Source organism: Canis lupus, chromosome 24, assembly GCF_003254725.2.
Source record: "Canis lupus dingo isolate Sandy chromosome 24, ASM325472v2, whole genome shotgun sequence".
Classification (NCBI taxonomy): Eukaryota; Metazoa; Chordata; class Mammalia; order Carnivora; family Canidae; genus Canis; species Canis lupus.
The window spans coordinates 5602925-5618222 of record NC_064266.1 but is presented as its reverse complement, the minus strand read 5'-3'; the positions used below and the strand labels follow the sequence as shown (position 1 = coordinate 5618222).

General features: G+C 45.9%; 1 protein-coding gene across 15 annotated transcripts in view; it reads right to left on the bottom strand.

The window, feature by feature from the left end:
* The window catches only part of BFSP1 (beaded filament structural protein 1), a 67305-nt gene that overhangs the window by 12191 nt on the left and 39816 nt on the right, over nt 1–15298 (bottom strand). For 14 of the 15 annotated variants that reach the window (XM_025469249.3, XM_025469242.3, XM_025469241.3 and 11 more), the window contains 3 exons: nt 9152–9247; nt 6484–6576; nt 2126–2233 (listed from right to left, as the gene is read on the bottom strand). In XM_025469249.3, coding sequence (XP_025325034.1) covers nt 2126–2233; nt 6484–6576; nt 9152–9247 — 297 coding nt within the window. The remainder of the gene's footprint in view (nt 1–2125; nt 2234–6483; nt 6577–9151; nt 9248–15298) is intronic. The other variant, XM_035705762.2, reaches the window with a different exon arrangement.

The window sequence follows — 15298 nt, the reverse complement described above, 5'->3', positions numbered from 1 at the left end:
ACTATTTCAATGTAATTGGTTTCCTTGTAATGATACATATTTTTATTATATGCCCTTAACATCTTTCTGAGAACTGTTCCCCAGGCTTCACCAGATTGCCGGGCAGGTGGGTGCATCAGAAGTAAAGATCCCTGATTTAGAGAGACAACAACATCAGAGCAAGACCAGTAAATCTTCCTGCAGTGACTATGGGTGGGGACAGGCAGCCAAGCAGACAGGCTTATTTCATATTCTCAGAAACTAGATTAATCCATTAAGAAAGGTCTTACTTTTACATTCAACAAATGCATAGACATAGAGACAGAACTTTTTTTGTCCTGGAACTTGAATTTACCATGTCAGGCTGGGTTCTTTCATCTTCTCATTACCTAGGGCAGGGTTTTCAACTTTGTCACCACAGCCACAGGAGGAGCCACATTTTACATCACAGACCATATACATCACACAACTATGCGTGTGTGTATGTGTGTGTTTGAATATATATCTAAATATGCAAACATATATATTTAAAACACAGGTTTCACAAAACAAATCCCACCATTAGTAGCCATGCACTCTATTATTCCTTATTCTAGCTTAGTCTGGTGTTGTCAATTTCTTCTTTTTTAATGCCACTCACTTGTGCTGAATTGACTTTACACTCAGTGATGAATTGTAAACAGTGGTTTGGAAAACACTGGTCTCCAATCTCTCATTCATACACACGTACTTAATACACACACATGCACATACACACAGATACACAAACATATACATATTCAAATACACATACATATATGTACATAACACACACATATACACCCATATACACACAAACACCTATACGCACACAGACGTACACACACACACACACCACACACTCACACTCGTTCCATTCTTCCAAGGCCTCAGAGGAACCACAAAAGACCAAGTCATCAAAATGGTGCATCAGGTCCCTGAGCCATGGTTTTCATGAGAAGGGTGAGTTTAAGGACAGTCTCAATTTTTCAAGCTGTGATCTTTACCTTGGGAGATAATCACCAGATCCCAGTTTGTGTTCAGTGGCCCCTGAGAGCAGGTAGTGACAGGTTTGTGCAGTGTGCAGTGGGACAGAAATGAAGATTCTGGAACCTCATGGTTCCCAAATGAGATCCTGGGCAGATCTGGAGAACACTGAACAGCTACAAAAGCACCAGATCCACTGTGGCTTCAACTTTTGATTTTACAGGCATTGGAGGCATAGGGGCAGAGTAACATGTAAATGTTCCAGGTTTCCTAAATAGTCCAATTTTTCAAACTTTCTGTTCTCTTGTCCTTCACGTGTACTTGTCAAACCAAATGTCAATTTATTTTTAGATTTAGGAAACACAGATGCACAGTACTTTAGCCCAATGGGCCCCATCAGAATGGTATAGTAACAAGAGACAAAAAAGTAGACAGAATCAGGGGGACGAGCCACAAAGTTCATTAACTGAGAATGGAGGCCACAGAAAGAAGAGTGAGTTTTTCTGGTGACTTTAGTTTTCAAATGAAACTTCACCAAAAAAAAAGGGGGAGAGGGAGTGGCAGTGGGAGCTTCACGCTAACAAATTCTGAGCAGAGGCAAACATTGACACAACCACCCTTTCCCAAGCCTGTTATCAAATTCCAAAGGAGAGATTTTTAGGTCATGAAAAGAGAAACAGGAAGCATAGATTTGACCAAGTGGAAGATAAAAATTCCAATATGTATGCATCTCTTCTTATTTTTAAGAGCAGGGTTAAACTGGGCATATCGATGGTGCGGAAGTCAGGAGAGCCTTGGAGAGGAGCAGCAGGAGGCGAACCTCTGAGGCTCCTGGAATTAGCAGACCCATTATCCCCACTTACCCAGGACTCTGCTGGTCTGGGCATGAAAGTCCTCTGTCCTGGGAAACCCTCAAAGCAGGACAGCTGGTCACACTACTTAGAAAGGCCAATTTCTGGCTCTGAGCACTGGACACATGGGTGTGTTGAGTGTGTGAGAACACCCCCCCCCCCCCATTGGATACTTGTACACTTTTCTGCATGCACAGGACACCTGAATAAAACGTGCTGTAAAACCCAATTCACATGTGTGGTGTGAACACCCAGTGGCGAGCAGTGGACAGGAGGGTGCAGAGTCGTACCTGGGCCTGCAGCTCCGTTCTCTGTGCCTGCAGGAGGGACACCACCTCCCGGCCCTCCTCCAGCTGACTCTGCAGGGCAGCAGCTTCCCGTTCTGTAAGGAGCTTTTCCTGCATGAAAAGGCCAGATATAGCACTCACATGTGCCTGATATGTGAGGAAATCCAAAGGCAAAGGGTACAAAGAAGCTTCTTCCTGCTTATGTCCCTTTGCCCAGATTCATAGGCTGAAGTCCTGCCCCTCAATAGGATGATAGTAGGAGTTGGGGTCTTCAGGAGGGGACTGGGTCTAGATGAGGTCATGAGGATGGAGCACTCATAGTTGGGGTGGTGTCTTCATGGGAAGAGAAGGAGACACCCAAGTGCTTACTCTCTCTCTCTCTCTCTCTCTCTCTCTCTCTGTCTCCAAGATGCACCAAGGAAAATCCATGTGAGGACACAGCAAGAAGGCAGCTGTCTACAAATCAGGAAGCAGGCCCTCACAAGAACTGAATCTGCCAGCACCCTGATCTTTGACCTCCAGCCTTCCAGAATGGTGAGAAATAAAATAAACCATCTGTGCTGTTAGTTACAGCAGCCCAAGCTGACTAAGACAGGTCCATGGTGGCCACCCTTTATTAGCACCTTTTCACTTTGGCTTCAGAGTCTGAACCATAAATGCTATGAGTGTAAAATCACAGGAGAGCTATATTTTAGACCTGGCTGTGCCGTAACCTGGCTAAGAGACTCTGCACAAGGCACGTCTTTTCCTTCTATGAAAAGGAAAGTTGGGAATGCAGACTCTTGCTGGGCTCTGCTGTCTGTCCATGCAGATGGCATGGTCAGTCTGAGCCCTGGCCTTTCAACTGGGCTGAGATGTCACTGTTGCACCAGGCAGGAGCTGTCAGGCTCCAAGGGACTAAAGGGAAGTAGGGGCCCTGTCCTATCAACATTCCACAGGGCAACATGGGAGAAGACCTGCCTCAATCTCTCCACACAACCAAGTGGCCGCCATTCTCCACCCAGCCCCTCCACTGCCTGTTCAAAAACATCCAAATCAGGGGCACCTGTGGGGCTCAGTGGTTGAGCATCTGCCTTTGGCTCAGGGTGTGATCCCAGGGTCCTGGGATCGAGTCCCACATCAAACTCCCCACAGGGAGCCTGCGTCTCCCTCTGCCTATGTCTCTGCCTCTCTTTCTCTGTCTCTTATGAATAAATAAATAAAATCTTTTTTAAAAAAACAAAACAAAACATCCAAATCACTTGTAAAAATCCTGACTGTTCAAGAGGAGTGCCGTCTGACACAAAGCACAGCATGCTGCCCCACCGCCAGGCAAAAATCAAAAACCAAGCATGAGCCCAGTGCTCCCCTGTCCAAAGCCACACCTGTACAGCAGCCACTGCTTTCCATCACTTTGCATAGTGGCTGGAACAACAGCAGAAGCAGAGAAAGCTACAGCAAGACAAATGTGCAGAAACGGAGGAAGCGTGATCCAGGTCCCCGAGTACTAGCACGTGGAAGGTGTGCATACATGCCACACTTTGCAAATTCTAGCTCTGCAGCCTCAGGAGAGAGGCAGATCCGGTGCACATACATTGCCCCACCCCCCTGCCAGGGCCCTGCCTGCTTGCCTGGCCCTGTCTCTCCTCACTGCCCAGCTCCTATTCATCTTACACCCCTCCTCATGCCCGCCCCCAGAGTCCACAGTAGACCCTGGGATTTTCGTTGAAGAGGAAGGAAGACAGCCTAGCCACTGTCAGCTGGTAGCAGCACTAATCACCAGGTCGTGATGCTCCCTACTTATAAATGAGCATCCCCACCCCTGCACCCAACATCTGAATATGTCACACTGGGACCATGGGGGAATGAGCCAGAAATAAGACTGCCCTGTGTCTGAGCACCCACAAAAATGACCAAATGGGACATTTGGTCCTCCTCACCAACACAAGTGATGCTCCTTAATCACCAAGTACCAATTATGTGGATGCTCAGTCATAGGACCACCCCTCTCCTGAGGGCACCCAATTAAGAGCAGGTCCCTCCCCCACATCACCTAACAGGCCTCCATCCTCTCATACATCCCTCCTCCACTGAGGCACCCTGCAAGTCTCCACAGTGTACAAGCTCCCTTGCTGCAGTGAAAAATACACTCAGTTTATGTGACCATAGATGTTCCCCAGTGGCTAGAGGGCACCAGCTTTATGCTTTACTGACTTGTTAAGGGGTGACCTGTGTTCCTAAGCAACAATACTAATTATAACCTCATTGTGCAAAGGTGACTTACACATTTTCCAGGTAACAAGAGTCAATGAAACAAAGCTGAAAGGGACCGTCTAGTTCATATATAGAATTTTTAAGTGACAATAAGTAAAGAATGTGATGCTTCCTGGATCTGTGCCTCTCCTGGGGGCGGTGGGGAGGTCCTACTAAAAAGACAGGTTCTGTGGATCTGTGCTCAGGCTGGAGATTCTGCATTTCTAACTGGTTCCTAAATGAAGCTAAGATCTGACAATCTCTGATGCTCTCAGACCAAGTCCAGACAGTCCGCATATTCTTACAACTCAGAAGAATTTTGTTATGAAGAAACAGATGATATGATTTTAAAAGTGTGCTTTGGTGTAAAACCCTTTTGAATCAAGGGAAAAATGAGTATGCACAATAAAAATAAGATATCTGGAAAGAAATCTCTGACAAAGAAAATTAAGGCATCAGGAAAAGGTCTTTTAGGTCTTTGCAGATCCTTGGTTATACCAATTATGGAGGGCGGGCACCTGAAATGGTGATTGGCGGGCAATCCGGATGAGAATATCCCCAAGAAAAAAAAAAAAAAAAAGAATATCCCCAAGAACAAGCAACCTTCCTACCTCGGGGATGTTACTTGACAGAGTTTTAAAGTGTCTTCTAGAGGTGCCTGGGTGGTGCAGTCAGTTAAGCGACCAAATCTTGGTTTCAGATCAGGTCATGATCTCAGGGTAGTGAGATCAAGTCCCGCATTGGGCTCCATGCTAGGGGTGGAGCCTGCTTAAGATTCTCTCCCTCTGCTCCACCCCCGACTCTCCACATGTGTGCTCTCTATATATAAATAAATAAATCTTTAAAAAAAAAATAGAGTGTCTTCTAAAAGCAAATGTTGGGGTTTCTTCAGCTTTGATATAAAAAAGTTAAAAAAAAAAAAAAAAAGACCCAAGCAGCCAGCAGCCCTGGCCCACAGGCTCTGCAGCTTGTCTGCATCCTGCTTGGGAGCTTCTAAATGAGGGAATCAGGACTCTACCTGCCAGGCAATTAATTGACTTGGGGTGTGGTCTAGGCAGACGTGCAGACAAATCCAAGTGTCACTGGGGTTAAACACCACTGTCCTAAGTCATCCTTAAAAAATATCCAGAATCTCACCAGTTGACCAGTCCACCAAACCTGTACCAGCCTACCACAACCTCTGCAGAAGGGGCACTGGGACATTTTTGTTTTAATCTGCATTACTGTCAGCTTATTTTTACAAGTCTCATGTTAAGCATCACAAAATCCACTAAACCACATTAGGAAAAAACTATACCAGCAGCTAGAGAGCTCAAAAAAGAAGGAACGTGGAACATTATATCAGAAATAAGGTTTTTACAACCAAATTCACATTTTTAAAAACTGGCTTCTGTAATCTCTATTTTTTCCTAGTAGTTTTCATCCCACAAACTCACACAATCATTAACAGAGACCATCCTTGAAAACACGATCATGAATTCTCAGGGCCCCTCTGTATTCAAAATTTATGGTCAAGTTGATAAGGAGATTAAGAAAACAGACTATTTTTAAAAATGGGCAAGAGATTTGATCAGATACTGCAACAAAGAAGCTACATGAATGGCAGATAAGCCCACAAAAAGATGCTCAGCATCCTTAGCCCTTAGGGAATGCAGTTAAAAGCACGGTGAGGTATCCAACATACCTATTAGAAGAGCAAAAAGCAAAAACAAACTAAAAACCTGACATACCCAGTGCTGGCAAGCATGCAAAGCAACTGAAACTCTCATACATTCATCGCCGATGGGCCGCAACAATGCAAACCACTTTGGGAAACAGTCTGGCAGTTTCTTATGAAGTACACAGGGAAGGACAGCCCAGAATTCTCAGGGGCAAATGCCTAAGACGATGGTCAAGGACGCAGTTTCTGTCCTCAGCTGCTTAAATACCAGTGTTCCCAGTCTGAGTAAAAGAACAGAAAGGTAAACTTCCAACGTGAATGCAGAGTGAGCGTGGTGCCAGTGAACCCACTGCAGCTCAGCGCCCGGTCTGACCTGATGCCTTGTGTGGGCCTCTGTTAGCAAGGCCCTTGGCAGAGTAAGAGTCATCCCCAAATATGCTTTCCCTGCAGCCTGGGCTCCGACTCTTACCTCTCTCATCCCACTTGTGATGGCAGATGCTTGAGGGGTGGTCTGGACAATCTGCTGCAGGATGGTGACATACGTCTGAATTTCCAGGAGATTCTGTTGGGGGAAGGAAAACATTCTCATTAAAACTTGAGCTGCTTGAGATTTTGCCTCTAGGACCAGATGATACCAGGGATGAATGTTTTCACATGTTCACCATCACAGACAAGACAGGCAGTGACCTGAGCAGTGGACACTTTCACCTTCACGAGAACAAGGGGGCAGTTGAAGAAACTGAGGCTTGGTTTATCTTGCCGTTTCCTTTCAGTGACATGGACACTTTGCTGCTGGTCTTCCTAGAGCCCACGATGGCAGAGCTATGAGAGAAAAGCAGGGACAGGGCACCAAGAGACCCCGCAGGGTACAAAGGACCCTTTCTGTCCCCAGAACAGGGCAGTGCTTCAAAGGATGGCCAGTCAACCCCAGAGTAACTCACTTACTAGCTGGATGTGGCCTCGAATAAGTGATTTAAAGTCCTAAAATGCAGATTTTTTTTCCGTAGAAGAGGACTAACAATCTGGAGAGGGTATCTGACTCCCTTTCCCAGCAGAACACCTGCCCAGCTCTGTGTGTGAGAGCCAATGGCAGAGCACAGAGAACGGCCCTCAGCCAGACAACGGCCAATCCCCCCAATGCCACCTCACCCTGACCCAAACCAATGACCCTTTGGCACAGGAGTACAGAAGGCCAGCCTGTGGCCTCAATTAGGTCCAACCTTATAGAGCATTCCATCCTCCAGCACCCCCCACAGATCAGGGAAAAAGGCCAGACTCCAGCTAAGCCCACACCCTTGCTCAGCTCCCACCCCTGTACCCTGTTTGCCCTCCTTTCCTCCTGAGAGTGCACCACTAATACAGCAGTCACGCAAGAATCACACCCTGGGCTCTGCTCATAGGGAGCCTGCTCTAGGACACTATCTCACGCTGGTGTTGAGACCAGTGAGATAATGCACAGAAGCTTTGCTGTACGAACTCTCACTATTATCGTGGTTCTAAATGGCCTCGAAGAATGCTTTCAGCATAAAGATGGCCCCAGGCACCATTCCTGCAAAATACAGTGTGGGCAAGGCAGCGGATGGGGAGGAGGAAACAGGCCAAGCCCGGAGAAAAGGCAGAGAAATGCTACAGGAAGGGGGGCCCCTTCAGTGTGAGCAACGGGGCCTCCCGTTGTGCACAGGCAGGTCCACACTGAGGCAGGAATAGAGTATAATGCTACTGAGCACACACCAAGCTCCAGGCTGTACCAGGTGTCTCACCTATACTCACATGCTGCCTCAGTTTCCCCAGAAGCAGATGGTTAGAGATGAAATGCTGTGACCCTGTCACACATGGAAGCCCTAGCCCCAGGGGGTTGGGGTGTGGAGGTGGGGGCCTTTGGGAAGTAAGGAGATTTAGATGCAGTCTGAGGGTGGGGCCCCAGGATGGGATTAGTACCCTCAGAAGAAATGACACCAAAGAGGTGGCATAAGGAATGCCCAGGTGAACACACAGTGAGGAGGCAGATGTCTGCAAGCCAGGAAGAGGGCCCTCACCGGACCTTGACCATGCCAGCACCCCAATCTCAGTGTTACAGCCTCCAGAACCGTAGGAAACAAATGTCCGTTGCATATAAGCCAGTTGGTGGTACTTTGTTTACAGCAGCCTAAGCGAGCTAAGATACAGGCCCTAAGAGAAGGGTCTGAGTGCAAATAGTTTATTTGGGTGACGATGTCAGTAAACATTATTGGAGGAAGTGAGACAGGAAAGGAAGGGCCAATAAGGAGTGTGTTACAGGTAAGTTACCACTGTGACCATCTGGTGCTCAGGCCCTGTGGGGATCCCCGGGAGCCACACAGGACAGCAGGAGAGAGGGAGCTGGGGCATGAATCCACCAACATGCATCAATCACTGGCTTAGGCTGCTCCCCAACACTTCCCCACTGCCTGGACAGCATCCAGAGGTTCAGCTGCAGATACTGGCAGCTGGAGGGAGCCCACAGGCCACCAGAGAGGTCAGCCCCCAGGACCATGGCCAGGCTCACAGGTCCTCTACAGTTACCCCTGTGCAGGAGAGTCTGCCATTTGCATTTTGAAGATGCAGCTCAGAGTGGGAAGGCTACCTGCCCTGGCTACAACAGCTCCAGGATTTGATTTTTCCAGTACACCACGGCCCCCCAGAGTCAGGCCTGTGAGAAGCTAGTGGGGGTGGGAGGCAGAGCAGAGCACTGTCACAGCACATGTCACTACATGACAGGAAGTTCCTGAGTGCCAGCTAACTGGTTAGAGGCAGAGCTAATATAGATATATTGCATTTTCTGCATTTCTGCATTTTCTGAGCCAAAACAACTGACAGGTCCTAGCTTACTCAAGATGATCTATGTAAAATTGTTTTGTGGATTGTAACGTACTCAACAGACATTAGTTCCCAAGCCCTGCCCCCAACACACATGCAATTAATTACCTCCTCTTCTGTACACATCTGACTCACTGAGTGCCCTCTAGCAACCAACCCCTCACCCACTTGGTTCAGGGGCAATACACACAGAAGGAACCCAGTAGAGCAGGCTCCTGTGTCAGCTACAAGTACCCTGGCCTTGCCTGGCCAAACCCAAACTGGATTATCTGGGGGAAGGACTTCAGAAGGTTCCTGGTTACCTTTTTGTACCTGTCCTTTGCTGCACTGATATCATCCTGTAGAAACTGGGCTTCGATCTGAAGGCGCAGGTTATGCAGTAAGGCTTCATCAGCTTCCTGCAACAAGAAAATGAGTCACACAACCAAGTCAAAGGGGCCACACAGTGGAGGTATGGGCACAAGGGTGTGAAACCAGCCAGGAGTATGGGCACATGGACCTGCTGGGGGTCTTACTAAAAGGTAGATTCTTGTTCAGTAGGTCCGGGAGAGTGTCTGAGATTCCACATCTCTAGTAAGGCACTGGACCTGGTCTAGAACAGTTCTCAACAGAGACTGATTTTGCCCCCAAGGGGACATTTGGTAATATCTGGAGACATTTCAAATTGTTACCACTTGGGTGGTGGGGTGTGACGGCTGGCATCTAGTGAGCAGAGGCCATGGATGCTGCTAAATATCCTACAGTACACAGGACACAACAAAGAATGCTCCAGTCCAAAATGTCAGTAATGCCAGGGTTGCAAAACCTTGATCTAGAAATATCAGGGAGAAAATCAGGGTATAGTTACATACCAACAGCCTTAAAATTTAAGTAATATCTATATCTGTTCTGTATCTCATCATCAGGAAGTTGAGTTTCTAAGATCAGGAAAGAGTCTTCTGTAAATACTGAAACTTTCGTTTTAATAGTTTTCTCCCAAGGACTGCTGACACTTATCCTGATGCAAAATGCATTTTTTTAAATGACTGCTGTGGTGAACAGTGTTTATTCCTTTAAAGTTGGAAATGACACTTAGGACACAAGGCTGAATGTTCTCGTCCAACATTCTGATAGTTCCCTGACTTTCATCTCATTGCTCTTGTTTAGGTGAACCAAAAAGGCTAAAATCCTACGCTCTTAATAAGATAGTGCAGTGATGGCTGGAACCGCCTGAATACTACAGCGGTCCAGTGTGACATTACCAGCGAGCATTATTTGGGTTCCTTGGGATTGTCACTCTCTGGAGATACCTCTGTCACGCACAACTGCCAGTACTTGAGCCCTTGCCAAGTGAATTTTTTACTGACTTGTTAAAAAGTATGATGAATGGGAGCCATGGGCTTTCATCAATAAAGGTGGATATGTGGTTGGTTAACGTATTTAAGACATTCTCCATCCTTGAGAATGAGGATGGAGAGTTAAAACAGTCAGGCATGAGGACTGGCCAAGGTATTTTGAGACATCCCTGCTTACACTACTAGGATTTAGATTCCAGGGAGGCCTTCTGCTTGCATTCCTCAGAAAGGCACTTGATTCCTTAATCATTCCTATAAAAGATGACTGATGTGGGAAGATTTTGATTGTCAGATGCTGATTATAAGGATATCAGAATTCCAACTCCAATGGACCACCTGCCTTGAATGAGCTTTTCATGCAAAGTGCTGCCTCAGCACCTACCACATCAGAGAGCTGGGATTATGAGACTAGAAAACAGGCTGTATGAACTTTGGGGCCTGCATCAGAAGAAATGCTTAATTAAGAAATACATGCCTGTCTGAACTTAGTCTGGACCTTGAGCAAAACTGTAGAGGGACAGCTAATCCCCACCCAACTCAAACTTGAGGCTATTTTATCTACCAAAAAGAACTTTGAATTTATCTTTTAAGATTTTATTTATTTATTTATTTATTTATTTATTTATTTGAGAGAGAGAGAGAGAATGCAAGGAGGAGGAGCAGAGGGAGAGGGACAAGCAGACTCTGTGCTGAGCATGGAGCCTGATTCAGGGCTCAATCCCACCACCCTGAGCCATCATGACCTGAGCCAAAATCTAGAGTTGGCCACTATCTGACTGAGTCACCCAGGTACCCCGAAGTTTATCTTAAAAGAACTTTGAAGTTCTACAAAATCAACTAGGTCAATTGGCAACTGCCAGGAATTATCTTAAAGCATCCCTTTTTGCATAGGCTTATGCAAATAAAAATGAAATAAGCTATCTTAATACAGCACTATCCAAGTCTCAAGCATATTTTTAAATTTTCTGGTAGCTCATTAAATAAAATGAAAAGAAACAGGTGAAAATAATTTTAAAAATACATTTTACTGTACCCAATATACCTAAAATATTATCCTTTCACCATGGAATCAATATTTTTAAAGTTATTAATGAGATATTTTACTTTCTTTTTTTTTCAGGCAAGGTCTTTGAAACCTGGTGTGATTTTACACTTAAAACACATCATGATTTGAACTTCCTGTGCTTCCATCGCTCCCCAGAGCTTATAGCTGATGGCTCCCAAGTGGGACAATGCAATTCTACAGGATTAATTTGGGGCACAAAGGAGCATACCGTTCTTCCTCAGTGTCTCCTCCAGGTTTCTGTCCCAAGGGGAACATCCCCAGTTTCTCTCATTTCTGGTTACGAAATCCTTCCCTCTAAATATTCTGAATCCCTTTACAGGTACCAGGGAGGCTAACACTAAGCAACTAAGAAGGGAACCCTTAGACAGAAGGAGAGAAGTACCCCAACCTGGAGCTGGTTCCCTGCCCACTGCCTCTAGACTCTTCTCTGCTTTCCCCAACCTGAAACTGGGCCTCTGCTACCCACTGGGAGATGCAAGAGCATAGTGGAAAATTGCACCCTTTGAAAGACCCACATAGGGTCTGAAGTCTTTTTTTTTAATTCGAAGTAAGAGAACGAACCAAATTACAAAACAGGCATACATGGCTCCAGGAACTGGGCTCTGAAGTGTCAGAACTAAATTAATGTGAAAACTAACTATAGGTGTTCAGTTTCTGGGCTCATTCTCTTGATTAATGAATGACTCAGTCACTGACTTTCGATGAGCTCTGCCCTCAGGATTTAATGATGGGTCCTCAAATCCTGGGTCGCAGGGATAGTAATGCAGAGTCCAGTGAATCCTCAACAACATTGTTTCTTCTTTCAGAAGATGCAGGCTGCCCACCCCTGGAAGCTCCATGGATGCACCTGTATGATCAAGGTGTTAATTACCCCATGAATGAAGTGAGCATGTCCCCCAGAATTCCTGGTGACTGGCTCTCTGCATTACCCAGAACTGTCACATCAGCCTGGTGAAGCCCCTTCATGAGAGAAATGGTAATGCAATGGTAATGCAAAGAAAGCCCAGGTGTCGGGCACCTTGGTGGCTCAGTGGTTGAGCATCTGGCTTCAGCTCAGGTCGTGATCGCTGGGTCCTGGGATCAAGTCCCACATTAGGCTCCCCATGGGGAGCCTGGTTCTGTCTCTGCCTCTCTCTCTGCATCTCTCATGAATAAATAAATAAAATCTTTAAAAAAAAAAAAAAAAAAAGGCAAGGAAGCCCGAGTGTCTTTCCAGCAAGGGGAAAGAGCTGAGGAAGCAGAAAGAGCTGGGATAATTTATAGATTCCAAAGGAATGGCAGCCATGTCTCAATAAGAATTGAAAACAGGGCAGGCCCAGGACTTGAGCGGCAGTAGGTAATGGCTGCAAATGAATTAGTTACTGGGTCTCCTGAGTCACATTTCTGGGAGAGACTTCTGGCTGTGATGGCCAACATGGGTCACATGACCATCCTCTTGACTGATGGTCCTACCAGGACCCCAGTGATGGGAGGGACAATCAAAGTGTGCAGGGATGCAGCTCCACTCCCTTCAGGGACACTGGATTGTTGTGGAGGTGATCCTCTACCCTGGGGACAGGGATACCCCTTGGAGGCGCATGGCTCAATATGGGGCATAATTGGTTGAAGACCTTGAGCTGGTCGTTCTAGATATCCTTCTACCCCCCCCAACCCCCACCCTTATCCCCACCCTCCCACCACACCCCTCTTAAGACTGCTGAGGATGAAGCAAGGCAGAGAATTCTCAAACATCTTCATTTTAACCAAAAATTTGTCCATGACTGACCCACAATCCCCAGAGCCGAGGAATTGGAAATAGTTTCGAATTGGAAATAGTTTCAAGGACCCTTTGTGTCATTACTTATAAAGAGATCAAACACTCACAGTGTTAGAAACAGAAGGAACCCTAGAGGTCATTGGTCCTCAAATGTTTTTTGAATCACATGTGTCATCTTTCAAACAAAATATCCCAGGATGCCAATGTATAGAGGCAAAGCAGAGGCATGCTTCTGGAAGGACATGATCACAGTACAGTAGGGGGGCAGGCTCCCCCCACCCCCAGCAGCCCTCTATCCTCAGAGGTCCCTCTGCAGCTCCAAGGACCTGCAGGCTCTGTCAAACATAGCTCAGAATCTAGGGTCTCTGCTTACAGATGGATAGGCTGGGGCCAGACTGACCAGTGGGTCATGCAGCTAGTTAATGGAAAATAATGGGAAACAACAGGACTGGAATCTATCTTGGGCTTCTCTCTACTAGTCAAGATTGAGTGCTGAACTCCCTTTCTTCTTCAATCTTCCTGTGAGGATCACACCCAAACAACCACTCCTGGCTCCCATCAGTCAAGGCTTTAAAACTACCCAGGGTGATCATAAAGTCCAGCTGATATTTATCCTTAAAATAGGGATTACCCAGATGCTTCTGCAGCACATTCTCTTGCTTTGAGGACAATCATCTGATAAACTGCCTCCAACACTCGCAAAGGTGAGTAGGTGCCACTGGAATGTGCAGTTGCTGGTGTGTTGAGGAGAATTCATTTGGAAGTACTCTCTTTTGTTTGCACCAGAACTCAGAAATGTGTGGACGCTTGTGTTTTCATTATGCTTTAGATGCTGTCTGCTGCATTTTCAAAAGCTCCACCAGCAGAAACCTCTAGATTTTTTTTTTCCAAATATAGACTCTGGGTCAATAGTCTAATTTTAGAAAACATTCCAACCCTGATATGGTATGTGTTTGAGATCTAGGCCAGCGGTTCTCAAAGTGTGGTTAATGATGACGAGGGATAATGAGAAATGTAAAATGATTCAGAAATGTAAAATATCTGGCCAGTGGGTCAGAATTTCTGGGGTCAGGACCCAGAAAGCTGTATTTTAATATGCCCTCCAGGTGTTGCTGGTCCACACAGAATCACTGATCTAAACCATTTTTTGAGAAAGGGAGTAGAGGGGGTGCCTGGGTGGCTCAGTCACTTAAGTGTCGTCTTTAGCTCAGGTCCTGATCCCCTCATCCAGTGCCCTGTTCAGTGGGCAGCCTGCTTCTCCCTCTCCCTCTGCCTGCCACTCTCCCTGCTTGTGTGCTCTCTCGCACACTCTCTCTCTGATAAATAAATAGATAAGTAAATAAATAAATAAATAATAAAATCTTTCAAAAAGAGAGAGAGACTAGAGTAACTAGAGTCCAATGTGCCCTTGAAGAATCCACCTGCCAATCCATTTACAGAGATGCTAGAAATTCCACTAAAAACCCAACTGTCTATATCTCTACCTAGTCTTAAATCCAGCATCCAAGCAGCTGCTCAGGAATGGGTATTCAAGTTCATTGAGATTTCTAGTTAGTTAGGGTTTAACTAAAAAAACACGTCAACCTTGGATGTCAAAAACCTTCCCCAAAATTGTATGTTTGCTTTCCTTCCCGATGCTAAGGCTGGCCTGAGGGTGATGTTGAGTCTGCTCCACAATTCTGCTCCCTGTCTTCCCACTGCCTCATCCTCTCTCCCTCTGTACTCCTGGCTCCTCCTCTGCCCTTCTGTTCTCCAGCCTCCCTATCTCCAGCCTTCTGCCTTCTCCTGAACTCACCTTCCCAGTTCCCTCCCATTCTCTGCTCTGGAAGTTCTTCTCCAGCCCCAGAATCGTTCTTAGGCAAAAGAAGCCTTGTAGCCCTGAAGGTGAAGGCTTCCCACCCCACCTTGTGTTTCCCCAATCACCCTAGTTTCTTGCCCTTTCCTGGATACATTGAAGATATACCAATTGCATGGAAAAGCACATATGGCAGCTTTAGGTTCTTCTTTAAAAGCTGTTTTTAAGTGAAAACCTTTGACAAGAACTTACATCATTTAAAATTTGGAGGATTTTCAAGGAAAAAGGTGAAAAACTTTAAAGCCTCCTTAGTGTTCTTGAGATAAGCAACACTGGGCATTACTGGGACCAATAACCATATATATACATAGACAATAAGTCCTAGAGGTTAGCCAAATGCAGATATTTAAAAGTCATCAAGAATTTTTATTCCATCAAAAGTCTTAAAATCTCAATAACTGTGACTATAGCATGTACTTGGTATGTTGAAGAATTTAT